Below are 16,043 nucleotides of genomic sequence, written 5' to 3' on the forward strand. Positions count from 1 at the left end.
TCCTTCCTAAGGTAGTCAGTCCCTTCCACCTGGGACAATCTATAACTCTTCCGTGCTTTTGCCCTCCTCCCCATCCATCAAAGGAGGAGGAAAGACTGCATCGCTTGGATCCGAGAAGGGCCTTGAGCTTCTACACAGAAAGGAGAGACTTCAGAATTGATGATCAGCTCTTCATTGGATATGTGGGCAAAATGAATGGCAAAACCGTCCACAAGAGGACTCTTTCAAGGTGGGTCATTCTTTGTATAAAGATTTGTTATTCGCTAGCAAAGAAGGTTCCTCCTCAGGGCATTAGGGCGCATTCCACCAGGGCTAAGTCTGCTACTTTGGCTTTAGCTAGGTGTGCCGGTTGCTGATATTTGTAAGGCAGCCACTTAGGCTTCCTTCCACACTTTCGCAAAGCATTATTGTTTAGAATCGGAAGTTAGGAGGGATGGCGATTTTGCCCGTTCGAGTTTTGCAGGACTTCTTGGTTTGACCAGTCAGGCACCCACCTCTGAGTACAGGACTGATTTGGGATTCTATTCATAAGGTGAGGAACCCACAGATAGTTGTAGCCATCAGAACAACAAGTTACTTACCTTCGGTAACACTTTTTCTGGTGGATAAAGTAGCTACTGGTGGATTCCTGCCAGTCCCACCTGCCTCCCCATTGCTTGTCTGGTCATACAAAGCGAACTATTAATGTTATAGATAGTATGTGTGTGTGTGTGTGTGTGTGTATATATATATATGTAGAAAATGTCACTTACCCAGTGTACATCTGTTCGTAGCATGTAGTGCTGCAGATTCATATGCTGTGCATATGTCGCCATCTAGTGATGGGCTCGGAGTGTTACAAGCACCAGGTTCCCGAGGGGAGCTTAACTATGATGTTGAAAATGAACAAGTTACTTACCTTCAGTAACACTTTTTATGGTGGATACAGTAGCTACCTGTGAATTCCTCACCTTATGAATTCTCCCAATGCACCTTCATTCGACAGAATTTTTTTTCCCCTAGCTCTCTACATCGGAGCCATAAGAAGTCCTCGCAGGCGTCAGTTTCACCATTTTTTACTGTGCCTTCGAGGCGAACAGGTGAATACCAACATCACAAGCTTAACATCCATCCTAATCCTGGTCATATTTCTCCTATCACCATTAGGAACAGCAGTTGACAGTTAACATCACATCGTGTATGTTCACATTTAACTCCGGACCTGTCCATTGCCATAAGTAATGTACCATGCAAGTGAAGACAATTCTATTGACTAAGTACACAGCACCTGCCATTTAAATCACATGCCTACCTTAACCCTCAGTTCTGATCTTACACTATGGATACAATCCTTGAAGAAGACACAAAATGGCAGTCCCATTAAGAATACGTCTGGAGAACAGCTAAATCATTACATGTATCAAAATCCTGAGGCCTCGTTTCAGTCACCATACACTGATACCCCACATCACACACAAACCCATTTGTACAGGTCAAATCTACCCATGCCTGATGACTGAATGAGATGGCAGTCTCACATGAAGTCAATACATGTACCACATCAAAAGATAACTAGGCCCACTACCACATATGTCAGGCAATCTGTAGCAAATACAGTTGATGTACATAAATGGGAGTAATCTGCCACCATAGAGCTAAAATGTAATGTGTATCCTCATTCATAGACAAGGAATTACTGGACACGTAGGCTGCTACAGCAGGCTATGTACATGTATTTATGGCTGGGTGGAGACACATGTCTGCATTGTCAACTGTACATCCCCACAGGCAGACAGATGTATATTTACACAGGTGACCTATACGTACACATGCGATAGCCTAGGGTCAGATCTCCCTCCCTCAGTCAGGCAAATTAGGTAAAATGTAATCCCTGTAGTCAACATACATGTAGCACCTCCTACGTTGTCACAGCTGGTAAACTGTGACAGCAAGCACCAAACTATCAGAGCAAAGTACATGGTTACTGTAAGTACTTACCCCCTTATGGCTGCTGCGCTGCCCTCAAACGCCCATCCACCTCAGGGTAAGCCACTACCAAAATGCAGGCCGTTAGGGGGGCTCAGGGTCCTTCGGGCATCCCTTTCTCATTGGGAGGACATCCCCAGCAGGGCCTCAGCGGTCTTCCGGACCCAGCATCTCAGGTCCTCCCACCGCTTTCTCCAATGTGTGCTCTTCCGGCAATGAACCCCCAGGGTCCGCACTTGCTTGGCGATGCCACGCTAGATCCCTTTCTTCTGATGGGTGTTCACCTGCATGGATGACACAGACATAAGGAGAAAGTCATGTATACTGGCACCAAACCAAGAGGAGTGATCTGTGCACACCAGTCACAGATAGTTGGCAGACACACCCATCCTCTCAGCACACACGCCTGTACATCATGCCATCTACATGCATCTACACCCACCCAATGCAACGTCACACCCAACATCTATCACACAAGGCTAAGGCATAGGGCTCACCTGCTCCTCTCGTGCCCCACACAGCTGCCCATACAGGGGTAGGACCTCATCCATCAGCCTCTCAAATTCTTCTGGGGGTGAGGGCAGGGGCCCTATCATCTGCAGGACGTGGCATGATGGCTTCCAGAGGCAGTATACAGCAGCTCCCGTCGTGGCGGTCTTGCTGGCCACAGTGTCAGGAGTCGAGTGAGCAATACTGTCGAAAATGGCGTTCAATACCGTCACGTACAGGACTGTCACCGCCAGCGGTCATCTCCATTGGCCCAAGTCTGCCAAAAGCACCCATGTTACCCAATGGCAACTTGCATGGCGGTTGCGGCCGCCTACAGCCATGAAGACTTCCGCCGGCAGACTTAGGTCACTTCCAACTGCCCAGTACAGTAGATCAGACACCTGACATTTTGGGAATATTTCATTGATGGATGTGTTTATTAATCTGCGTCATTCACCTATTCTACCAAAATAAGAGTAGATACGTATGTAGTGCCATCATCTATGTGCAAGATAATGGGCATATATATGGCAATTTATGTGATGAGGGAATAAAAATGGCGAGAACTATGTAAAGCTACTCAGAGAGACATTGGCCATGGGTAGATATTGGTAGGTTACAAGATGTATGTGTGAATAGTGCAGGACAGGTACAACTTACACACATGTACACAAACATCAGTTTAACATGTACATTACCATCAACATGTTAGCCAATGTGCAGCATTGATGTTGGAATCTGTGCATATCTATGGGCAGTACTGTATATGTCAGAAGTGCTACGCATCCTCAACAGATGTTATGTGTGTTAAAGATGTGTGCATACTGCATAACTCAGAGTATAATCCCTTCTCTCTACACAGTAATGCTGCCATGAGGAGAGTGAGACACTCACCAGTGTACCAACCACTAGTAGACCTGGAAACCGTGGAGGACAGGCACGTCATCCAGACCTATCGTCTGAATCGTCAGACTATCATGGATGTTTGTACACAGTTGGAGCCAGATCTGATACCTGCTATTCGTAATCCCTATGGCATACCTCCCATCGTTCAAGTCTTGTCAGTCCTACACTTCCTGGCCAAAGGGTCTTTTCAGAATATTGATGTCTCAGCCCCTGTTCAGTCTGGTGTTGAAGGATGTACTGTGTGCATTGTTGAGACACCTAGACAGCTACATCAGATTCCCCCAACGTGTGGATTTGCCCTACGTAAAGGCAGATTTTTATGATATGGGACACAATCCTCGTATGGTAGGAGCCATTGATGGCACCCACGTAGTTAATGAACAGGTGTATAGGAACACAAAGAAATATCACTCAATCAACGTGCAGGTAGTGTGTCTGGCAACCAGTACATCTCACAAGTCACAGCCAAGTTTCCTGGATCTGTGCATGAGTCCTACATTATGCGAAACAGCAATGCCCCCACATCTAATGGCACGGCTACAGAGAGGGCCTGGCTGCTTGGTAAGTTTGCTTTGTGGTGTGTGTCTGTGAGTAATGTCTTCTGTCATCACAGTCGAGCCAGTCACACATACAAGAATTGTGTAATTCAACCACTGTGTACATAGGTGACTCTGGTTATCCAAATTGTCCTTGGCTGTTGACACCAGTGAGGTACCAAGCCACACCAGGGGAACTCTGTTACAGTGAGGACCACAGAAGGTCAAGACGTGTAATCGAACGAAAATTTGGGATCCTGAAGGTAAGATTCAGGTGCCTGGACCTATCTGGAGGAGCCCTTCTCTATTTGCACCAAAAGGTATGCCAAATAATCGTTGCACGCTCCACAATCTAACCCTGAGACATCGGCACCATTGATAACAGATGAGGGTGAGGCAGCTGGAGCTGTGGGTGGAAACGCAGAGATGACAAGTAATGAAGAGCCAGATGAAGAAGGAGCAGGTGACTCTAGGGCAGATCTCATCAATCAGTACTATAACTGACATACAGGTATGTGAAATGGACCTAGAGATGTGTTGTATGTGCATAATTTGAAGTAGATGTCAGCCATTACTCCTCCTGACTTGCTTCATCAGTGGGGGAGTCATGAGTTCCCATGCCTAAGTGTGACTTGTGGATGCTGACTGATAGATTTTAAAGTGTATAGTACATTTTGTTGAGCTTTGTCATGTACAGTTACATCAGATCCTAACATACATTTCTGTACTGGACTACTCAATGTAGGGCTATGTGTGTGGCATTTCCCTATCCTTGTTTCCTTCCACTCAATGATATGGCCATTTCCAGTTATGCTTTGCAAACTAGGCTTGAGGTATTCATGGTCATTAGGTAATGTTACTTGCTGACAGCCATGAGAGGTGTACCAGACAGATTGGTGATAATATGGATGTGGGTAGAGTGGCTGGTACCTTGTTACTACTTCCCCCATACAAGTGGGGTTGAGACAGCTTAATCATGTCCTATTCCCAGTGGGTTTGGAGGGGGTGAAATGGTCTATTATGTGTCAGTTGTAGTTAGTGGGACATGTGTGATATTTGCATCATGGCCTGTGCATTCACAATGGATGAGGTACTTAGTGATGTGCTTGGCACCTACTGGTGTTTGTATACTGATGTTGCCGTCCAAGGTCCAGGTAACTGCATACTGACAAAGGTGACTGAAAATCCTACAGATATGGGGTCTATGTAAATGTATGGTTTTAGTACTGTGTTCTTCTGTGATGATCTTTGTGTGTTGCATGGGTTTTGTGATTGTGTAGCTATGGTATGGTTATGTGATGAGCCTGTACCTGGTGATGTACTGGTCTAATCTGGGTGCCCCTGCTTTGTAGGTAGTCTACCATGGGCATTACTTCTGTTAGCTGAAAATGTGCTTAGTATGCCACCATGCCTTTCTTCCTGATTGTACTCTCTGGCATGCTCTAACTGCAGATTATAATACAGACTATACCCTGCTGTTTTTCAGGAGTTTAACCTCTCTGACATCTGTCCAGTCACATTTCAGTTGTCATGTGTCTCCTGCTGAGGGAGCCTCAATCTGATGGCCATTACACTGCCTGTTCTAATCAGGGAGGCATTACTGGACCCCAGTTGGCAAGCATGACAAATGTTGGTGTATCATTAAAGACATATAAACAGTAGCTGTGTCCAAATGTGATTTATTGTGCATTTCAGGGTAGAAAAAGACAAATAAAATGTGAACAACAAATTAAAAGGTGATGACTGAAGTCATGATAGATGGATTCATCAGAGTAGCTACTACAACAGTTGGCTCCACGGGTCCTGTGTCCTACCATGGGAAAATGGAATAATGTCTCAGAACAGTCAACAGAGTGTCTCAGTGGCACACAAGGGTGACAAATCAGGACGGTTCACATCCTGGAAGTGGGTTTGGTCTTGGCGTCTGCTCCAGCCGGATGTCTGGGTGGACGTCCACGTTTGCGGGGGAGTTGTTCTGTACAGAGGTTGGGGTGTCTGAGGCATGTGGTTCCCCTGCCAGGGCCTCCATTCCACTAGCTGACGCTGATGTAGATGGGACATGATGTTATGTTGCTAGTGGAAGGGGCCTGATGGTGTGTTGATGAACCAGGCAGGGTGGTGTTGATGTTCCTCAGCACCCCTGCAATGGAAGCCATGGTGGCATTATGTTCCTGCCACTGCTGCATGACATCATAATGGTATTCCCTCTGCAGCCTTTGATTTTCCCCCCAACATGGTGATAAATTGGCCCATCCTGAACTGGGAACTTTGGTATGCTCCCAAGACTTGGGAGATGGTTTCCTGGTCACTTGAGTCCCTTGGAAACCCCACCCTCTGGCCCACAGCATCCCTCCCACGTACCCTGCCTTCAGATGCCTGTGCAGCTGGGGGCCTACCTCCAGTGGTAACTAGACCATCGCTGTCTGGGGTGTCAAGGTTCGACACAGGTCCCTGTACTGTGGGGCACACAACTGATTGAACAGACACTGTGACACAGGTTTGGGGACAAATGATTGGCTGTGATGTGGATGCCCCGGGGTGGGAGGGGTTCATGTGGACAGGTTAAGGCAGGGAGTCCCAGATAGGCCAGGTTGTATGTCACTGTCCAGACATGCAGGCGTGTTGTCCTCACTGGGGCCTTCATCCTGATGGGGACTGGCAGTCTCTGATATCCTTTCCATGGTGGCAATGGCAGGGTTACCTGTGGAGTGGCGTGAGACACAATTTAGATAGTGTGTTTAGTTAGCACTTTGAGATGCAGACAGTGGCTTAACATGATTCCCAGCAATGACACTGACATTTGCTGTACATACAACACTGTGACTTTATTTCTATGCTCCACGTTGGGAGCTGTCATTCAAGTATGGTACATATTGCACTGCGGATGGCTTATGGGTTTGACTGATGCTTGACATGACTATTCAGCTCTGTTAGCTAGCGATTACTCGGGCTTGCTAGTTGTCACACATTATAGCTGCATAGCACAAAGGTGTCCTAGTGGGAACACAGTACGTGTGTATGCTAGGGTAATAGTCCTGTCTCTGGATGATGTGCATGTGCATGGAGTCTGCTATCTTACTTTCCAACCCATGGTCAGTCTGTTTCAGACTTGGGGATATGGATCAGTGGCTCATTAGGATGGTATGTGAGTTGGATCTGTGTTTTGCTTTAGTTGCTATTGTGAGTTTGCCTTTGCATAGCTGTCATTGCCATATACTGGTCCTCACTTGAACAAGGTAGATGGTGTAGCTCGTACTTTAGATGTACATGCATTACATGTTATGTGTTGTGCACATGCCAGGTTTTCACATTGGTGGTTTAGTGCATTCTGGGAGTCGTAGTGATATGATTAGCCAGTAGTTGATTTGTCTTTGCCCAGGGCTGTGTCGGCAGTTGGACTGAGTGAGGTGGTGGCATGCAGGTGAGGGCCATTGGGTGGATCGGTAGTCAGTGTAGTGGGACATTCATTTAATTAGGGACTATTTGGGTGTTGAGGTAGCATGCAGGACAAGACAGATGTGTGACATGGGTGTTGTGGGTACTTATTAGACTACAGTCCGTAGGGTATTCCAGTCAGGCCCTCTGGATGCAGTATGTCCATGACTTTCTACTCCCAAGATGTGAACTGTGGGGGAGGAAGTGGGCGCCCACCGCCAGTCTCGTTCACGGCTATCTGGTGGCGTGATGTCATGGAACGCACCTTCCCCCGTAGGTCGTTTCACCTCTTCCTGATGTTGTGCGTGGAAGGGTGCTGAGTTGACTCTGTCAACTATCCTTTACCAGAACTCAATTTTCCTGGCAATCAATGTTTGTTGGACCTGAGCTCCAAACAGTTGTGGCTTTACCCTGACAATTTCATCCAACATGACCCTCAACTCCTCAGTGAAATGTGGGTGTTTTTGTGAGGACATGGTAGTGGTTGTGTGGAAGGTTTGTGGGGGTGTTGTGAGTGTAAGATTGCAGTATTGGGTGATTGGTGAGGTGTGTGTGGTGCGTTGTGAGGGTGAGACGCTTGTTGTGGATTGTGTGTGCTCGTTATATGTGTAATGTGTTATGAGTATGTGTGTGGTGTTCTGTTTGCAAAGGATTGTGGATTGTGTGAGTGTGTGTTTAATAGTGAAGTGTGTAGGTGTGTGGATGTGTGTCTGGTGTGGGGTATTCAAACTATCCAATGTGGTGTTTTGTTCATTTTGGCGGTTCGTACTGCCAGTAGTTCTACACCTTGGAAGAACAGCAGTGGTGATTTGTGACTCGTAAACTGGTGGGTGGATTTTTGACAGGCTGGTGGTGGGACTGCCTTTTTCTGCTCTCCAGTTTCCTGGAGGTTTCAAATTTTTAATTGATGTTTGGCGGTCTTCACAATGTGACTCTTAATATGGTGGTCGTGTGACCACCAACATGGGGGTCTTTTGGCGGCCTCCACCACGGCGGTCTTGGCAAAAGACCGCCAAACTCGTATTTACCCCCATAGTGTAATAAGGATGGTAAGATGGCCTGAATTATGGTCATAACTGTAATAAGGAGAGATTATTAAGCATATACAATTATCATTTAAACCTTTATCAGAAATAAACTTTGGCATTAGACTGTAATGCTAAAAACAGCCCCTGGAAGGCACCACAACAAAAATATAATTTCTTAGAAACATGGTCTTGTATTCATATTGTTAGCCCCAAGAGAGCATAGCTGCATGAAAAAAACAGGAGAAAGTAATGCAGTGTAACCATATACTTAGCCACTAGAGTGCATTTTTAGGGCTAGCAGGCCTACTGCAATGATATTATAAACAAGGCCATCAAAAGAAAACATCTACCAGCTGTAAAACAAATGTTCTAACCATAAGAAAGCTTAAAAGACACTTAATAGTGGGAGAGGTCATTATTTTGGACTCCCCACTAACATAGTGTGGGAACCCCAGAGATGACAGATGTGATCAATGTTTTGAAGGTGGTCCCATTGTCGTAGGGCCACCACAGGCTGAGTTATGAGCAAAAATGTTTGTAAAAGTAATGTCCTGCAGAGTATTATGGGGCATATTTCTGTGCCACACATATTTTTGTTATGTTGATACGATTTTAATGCTCAGAACAGCACCTAGAGGACACAACAATGAAAATATCATTTATAAGAAACATGGTCATGAAACTATAGAGTTAACCCCTAGCGGGCATAACCACACAAAAAGAAAATGGCAATCCATACAAAGAGGAAATTGCAATAAATAATGCAGAGAAACCATATATTTAGCCCCTAGAGGTCATAGTGCATTACATATTTTCAGAAATAACAGGCCTATAATAATGATATTATAAACAAAACTCTTAAAACATAAACTATTCCCAGTTCTAAAACAAAAGTTCCATCCATGAGAATGCTCAAAAAGACACAATGGTGGGAGAGGTTATTTTGGAGTCCCCACTAACATAGTGTGGGGACCCAGAGAGGATCTAGACAGAAGGAGCACATTGTGGTAAATGTTTTGAAGGTGATCCCATTGTCCAAGGACCACCACAGGCTGAGTTATGAGTACAAATGTTTTGTAAAAGTAATGCCCTGCAGAGCATTATAGGACAGGTTTCTGTGCCATGAATATTTCAGTATGTTGATATGATTGTGATGCTCAGAACAGCCCCTAGAGAACACCACAATGAAAATTGCATTTATAATAAACATGATCATGTAACTATACAGTTAGCCCCTGAAGGGCACAGTGCATACACATTTTCAAGGATAGCAGGCCTATAGAAATTATATTATAACCAATACCATTAAAACACCAGCTATTCCCGGCTGTAAAACAAAACGTTCCGGCCATGAGAATGCTTAGAAAGACACTGAATGTTGGGAGGGGTTATTATTTTAGGGTCCCTACTAACCTAGTGTGGGTCCCAGAGATGACCTAGACAGAACGAGTGTCGTGCTGAACGTTTTGGTGGTGGTTCCATTTTTCTAGGACCACCACAAGCTGAGTTATGGGCAAACATGGTTGGTAAAAGAAATGCCCTGAACAACATTATGGGTCGCATTTTCCAGAGTGCAGTGAATATTGTAGAATCATCTCTCCTGCAGTGGTGGGAGAGCCACTTTCACTTTGAGAATTTCAGTTTTACATAAAGCATTTACTATTTTCAGGTGTTTTAAGGGGAGACCCACAAGAAATCACTGATTAGGTAACTGAACAATGTGACCAGTGTTACGATCGAGTTCAGATATGTTGTGTCTGTTTGTGCCGTGAGCGCCAGGGCCACCAGGCAGCACGAAGGGGAGAGTAAAAAAAATAGTTCACCCATGCTGAATTATATCACCAGTGGTGCAATTATCTATGTAACAGGAGCAGTCTGCAAGACATGACAAAAACAGCCTTAAGGCGGGACAGATGTGAAGCATTTACCAATGACATCAAGTGATTTTTGAGAGGCAAGCCCAAGAACGAGTAAAGTGATGGGCGTGGTTAAAAGCCGACAATACTTACAAAAGGTCTAAGCGCTTGCGCACTCGACCTAAAAATAAAGAATATATATCACTATTGTCTACTGTACTTTTTATCCCTGTATCGCTGGTGTCTAGAGTGCTTTCCGCCTACAAGGAAGAGGGAGGAAGAAAGAGTATTGTGCCCAACTTGGGGTGCACGTTTAGACCAGTGCCTTGGTGGGCTTACCCCACTCCTTCATTTAAAAAAATAAATACTTCCTTGTATCAAGTGGGCTTTTTTCCCACTGGAGGGCCAAATGGGAAGAAACCTCTCAATCTACTCCCAAGAAGGCTTAAGATGTTTTTTTTTTTTTTTTTGGAGTAGTGGGGAGCATTTGCCAACGGTCACTGGGGCCGCTCCCCTCCAAGACAAAATCCCTGATGCTAGTGGGTGGAATGCTGCTTGGGGATCGCACTCCTGCGAAGATTCAAAAGCATTGATCCATTGCAGAGAGGTACCTCTGGAAAGTGGGGTTTGTGCCCCTTCCAGTGGTTTCTCTCCCGTTTGGATTAGTCCCCCAATCAAAGTGAAACCAGTCAGCACCTAATGGCGCTTACTAGTGGTTTCACTTTAAATCAGTGAGACTTAAGCTTGCTGAGCTTCACACTGATCCAGAAATAAATAAATAAATAAATACGGACGCGAGGGAAGCTCTTGCCTCTTGTCCCAACTTTATTTTTCGAAAAGAAACCCTTCTGGTGAAAACACCAGAAGCATTTTCAGAAGGAAAGAAGTGGATGAACTGTGTACTTTGACCGCACTCTGAAGATATTGCTATGGACATGAATGATTCGTCAACTGCAGTTAAGTGCTTAAAACATCAGAATATTTTACAAGTTCATCCTGTGTCTTATATGGCAGTCCAAATGAATAATCTTTGATCGTAACAAGGGATGTAGGAACGGCATTGTTCTGGAGTACACTGTGTGTGGGAAGAGGTGGTGTGCAACACCTTTGTCCAGGTGGATAAGGTGCTATCGCCCTCACCATAGTGCTGCCTACTGGGTATCCACCCTCCACAGATTTACTGACTTGGCGTTTGTGCTGTGCAAACACCGCATTGCAATGGTGTGGAAATCTGGGCGAATACTGAGGTAGCAGTGCTTGAAAGATACTAGCTTGGGAAGGGGGCAAAGTGGGGTATCACGTCCTGGGATATCTATTTGCAAAAGTTGGAAGTGAAGGAGGCAAAGGACGCCAGGTTCCCATAGGCTGACTAAACATCTGACACTTGCTTAGGATTGCAAAGTACGTTATGTGTGATTAATGCTCAAAACTATGCGGGGTGGGGGGGGGGGGCTGATGACTGCTTTGTATTTTGCTATCTGTTGTGTCTTTTTTTTTTTTTTTTACTTTATAAGCGCTGAAATTCTTCTCATTGCACATTTACCGCTAATCGTATCTGCTAGGAGGCAAGGTTACGGATGACCACCCAGCTTAGAGTTTTTCATCATTGGGTGCGAAATAGAAATCTAATGTATACTGAGAATATTCTTATGAAGTGGGCAGGAGAGACCCACACTCGGGGACACGTTTGTAAAAAAAAAAAAAAAATGCTAATAAAAACAAATGCAAAGCAAAACACGGAATGTGGAAAAAGTCTGATATGCTAACAATTAAGCCCTGATCACAAGTGACTCAGAACAGGATGATCTATTTACCGCACCTACTGACTATTGATATCACAGGGTGCGGTATTTACTGGAAGCATTAGCCACCTCTTATGAGTTTTTGTCAGCAAATTGAGGAATTACATGCTGAATTTTTCCCACCAAATCCCGAATGGTTTGGTACTTACCTAGCATTTTCCCTTGGGGAATTTCAGTAGCTGTTGCCTTCTGAAATGTTCCCTAGAAGTATTTTGAGGGCGCTGCTCTTACTGCACAGCTGATTGTCCTGATCCCTACACAAAAAGGGGTTTCTCCCGAATTGGAATTTCACAACTTGCTTGTGATTGGGGCCTCAGTGGCCAGCAGCGTGGGCACGGTAATATTCAGAGATAGCGCAGGAAGAGATTGGGAGAAAGAACATTCTTGCGTTCATCACTTCCTCAAGGGAATCTGGAAATGAGTTCATTTGGCGTGTAAACTAGGCAAGTCCTTACCTCCGTTATTTATTGTGGCAACATAAAACTTAGTAGGCTCTACGGGAAAAGAAGTCCTAAATTCTTATAAGGAGTCGGCAGTTGACTGACTGAGGAAGCAAAGATAGCAGTCTATATCAACCATGAACCCTTTAATGACCACAACGGAGTTTACCATTCTGCTGTCTTGATTGGTTCCTGTTTCTTTTCTCCATCTGACGTACTGAGTGTTGGTGTCAGTTCTCCGACAGACTCGAAGACGTCATCAATCTCTGAAGCATAAGGATCGGGGTCGTATTCGTAAGAGTAATATGAAAGCTCTGCCTGTAGGCCAGGAACTTCCTCCACTGTGAAATAAAAAAAAAAAAAAAAAGAGAAAGCTAATATTAGGACTACACAATGCTGCTGCGGTTACTGGGGAACTTTCAATGAAGATCATAGATGAGTTTGATAAGGAAGTGTTCCTTAAACGTTAATATAACACTGATGTGCTTTGTCGTTAGTACAGTCACCCTCCTACGGCAACGAGGCTAGGAAACATGGTACCATGTTCATTCTGAGAAGTAACTGCTTCCAAGAAACCAACCAAGTGTTCTAGCAGTGTTATTTTAGTCCAAGCGCATCCGCTCTTCTGAAATGATTGGTAGCAACCAAATCAAACCAGGAGAGATGTTTTGCCACGTTTCGATGAATCTTAAGATGTATGTGTTTCAATGGATGCAAGATTTTCCTTAAAATTTAGTTTTCGCCAGAACAACAAAGCAAAAGTTAGTAAAACAGAGCTCCCCCTTTCCCCATGTCTGAACTAATTCCTAGTTCCACGGAAATTGTAAACACAAATTGTTAAAACATATAAGGGCACAATAACAGTACCAATGAAGTGCAAATGTTATGTTATTTTAGCTTATACAGTACATATCTAGCACACTTGGCTCTATTTGCAATGACCAGGGAATCTGGACAGTATTACAGCAAGTAGTTATCAGGCACAGAGTAGAGTTTCCATTCTTTTGAGTACATATCAAAGGCTGTTATGCAGCACGTTCCTATGAGCTGCTGCTCCCACAGAGAATAATCTTCCTCCATACTAGACCCTGCAAAGGCAGCTGAATCGGACTGAATTACAGTCCACCATTTCTGAATATATGGAGAATGAAAGTTGAACCAAATTGGTGGCAGTCCCTATGAAAAACAGAATGACTATTAATGATTTCTTTTGGACATAACTGTTTTTCGTCAGCAGCCTAGCAGTGCAGGACAGGGCTCGATTCTAAAAATGGCTTGCATTGTGAGAGAGATTCGGGTAGCCACAGTACTATGGTTGCACTGTAAGGGTTTTAAAACAACATATTTTGATACTGTAATTTTTGGGTCTACAGCACAGGTGTGCTGGGATAATGGAGAATAGTGGGACAATAGTCTGGGTTCACGACCATTGGTCCACTCACCCTTAGTCGCTTACAACGCAAAAAGGAGGTGCCTAGTTGTAAAATTAGCGTTTTGTAGTGACATAATCTCTCCATATACCCATACATTTTATGGTGCAATTCAGCGTTAAAAAAAGAAGCATTCATTATTTTGCTGACACACTGTGACAGGCGGTTGTCAGGAATTTGTTGTCAGGCCAAGTGACACTGCAGCACTCTTGTGCTTCACAAAATGTAGCGCAAGATGCCATCTGTATATGTTTTGCATCCAACACAAATATTGTTCAAGTGTTAAACACACACTAGTGACTGTTGCATTGTTGTTCCAAAACAGCACAGCACTTAAACTTGGAGCCTGAAAAGTGTAGATATAAATTGTCTACGATTTGAAAGCAGCCTTAACCAAAGATATTTTGTGAGGAATGTGAATAGCACGTAAGCAGGGGGATAATCTCAATATGGAACCCACCGAAAAATAAAATAAGCTTCAATTGAGTTGACTTTAATTTGGCCCTGCATTGCAGAAATAGGATCCAGTTATCTGTAACCATGGTTTTGCAGATTCAAGCTGTTCTAGATTAATAAATTGTGCATTATTTCACTGTCTTATGGGTGGGTCGGAAAGTGTTCCCATTATTGCTATTTATTTATTTAACCATTTCTTTATTTTTAGGCTTTGGGATTCAATCGGGGTGGATACAGTATGACTCACTAAAGATGAACCCCACAATGCCCTTGTATGTGACTTCAATTTTTTTTTTTAATTCCCCTTTCTCAGCACTTACTATCCTTCTTCTTCCGGGTGGGTCATGTGACTTGAGAAGAGCTTCAAGTGGCCCAAAAAATTGTTAAGGGTAGTAACCGGTATCTTTCGTGGCATGAAATAATTTCTAGATGTACATACATAGATTATGTAGTGTTATTTGTTCCCCTTGTAGGATGGCTGGAATAAGGAGATATGCCAAACATCTGTTTTAAAATTGACTGATATTTGAGCTGAAACAGCTGCACAGTAATGTTTGGTTGAATGTAGAAGACCATGTTGCAGCAGTGAACATGCCCTTTAAAGACACATTTTTAGGGGAGAGCGCAAAGTGCTCTGTCTCCTGTTGTAATCTCTCTCTGGGCTTCTAACCACCCCATGTCACGTCAGTCACTTTCATTGGTTTGTGGGCTTGCCTTTTAAAATCCACTTGATTTCATTAGTGAAAGGCATACATAAGTTATGCCTTTTCTGGTGTTCAACCCATCCGCGAGCGCATCAACCAGTTGCTGAAAACATAAGAGGCTCGATGTTTTCCTTCTGGTTTCTGGACTACTTTTTCTCTTTATTTCGGGTGGGTTAACTCTGATGGGAAACAAATAGAGCTCAGGGCAATGAGGTAAAAATTAGATGAAAGCAATATCCACAAACGGTGCACCCTTGTAGGGCCCCACCCCTAAGCCCTAATTGTGTGCGAAAACGCACAACTCTAAACCATAAACAGCAAAAGGCACTCGTTATATTAATACATTAAACACAGTAAAACAAAAAGTACTCCGGAATCAGTGTTCTAGACACAAAAACAACCATCCATATATTCCTGGAAAAAGTATATTGAACATGAACTGGAGTAAAATGCAAATGAACCTGAATATATTACAATGTCTGAATAAATGTAAATATCCAAGTCCAATTCAGTGAAAGCTGGTGAAAATCAGTCATGTATGTTGCTCCAATCTGTATTATGATCAAATATCAAAGTTCCAAACTGTTCAGCCCATTCTCAATGAAGTTTTCCACATGTATCATTCGGTTTAATCCTCACAGCTGATTTAAGCATCACAGCCAACCACACAGCCAACAAGTGTTTCGTCCGGGGATTACCCCAATGACTTCGTCAGGGCTGTACTTATATATCAAGGATATTCCTGTTAAGTAAATCTGAATCAGTCAGCAAGTGTATACAATGGTATCAAGGTCTACCACCAATTCACCAAAGGGTGGGGTAGAACAGTTTTTATAGATATTAAACTACACATGCATACCCATGCATGTTAATTCCATGTATCAAATCTTAGACAAATAACCCCTCTCAATTACATGCACCATAAGTTAATTAGTAATCGTGATATTAGTGCACAGGTGTGGAAAAAAAGAAAGAACCAATCTGAAACAAGGATTG

At 43.8% G+C, this 16,043-nt stretch overlaps 1 protein-coding gene across 2 annotated transcripts in view; it reads right to left on the minus strand.

The window, feature by feature from the left end:
- The window catches only part of CPAMD8 (C3 and PZP like alpha-2-macroglobulin domain containing 8), a 1,104,327-nt gene that overhangs the window by 51,088 nt on the left and 1,037,196 nt on the right, over nucleotides 1-16,043 (minus strand). Inside the window, exons 42-43 of one of the 2 annotated variants that reach the window (XM_069217903.1) lie at nucleotides 12,627-12,798; nucleotides 5,562-6,597 (exon numbers count right to left, since the gene is read on the minus strand). In XM_069217903.1, the coding sequence (XP_069074004.1) occupies nucleotides 6,594-6,597; nucleotides 12,627-12,798 (176 nt within the window). In that variant the 3' untranslated portion in view covers nucleotides 5,562-6,593. Of the gene's footprint in view, nucleotides 1-5,561; nucleotides 6,598-12,626; nucleotides 12,799-16,043 lie in introns of those variants that run through there. The other variant, XM_069217904.1, reaches the window with a different exon arrangement.

The sequence above is a fragment of the Pleurodeles waltl genome, chromosome 12 (assembly GCF_031143425.1).
Source record: "Pleurodeles waltl isolate 20211129_DDA chromosome 12, aPleWal1.hap1.20221129, whole genome shotgun sequence".
Lineage (NCBI taxonomy): Eukaryota > Metazoa > Chordata > Amphibia > Caudata > Salamandridae > Pleurodeles > Pleurodeles waltl.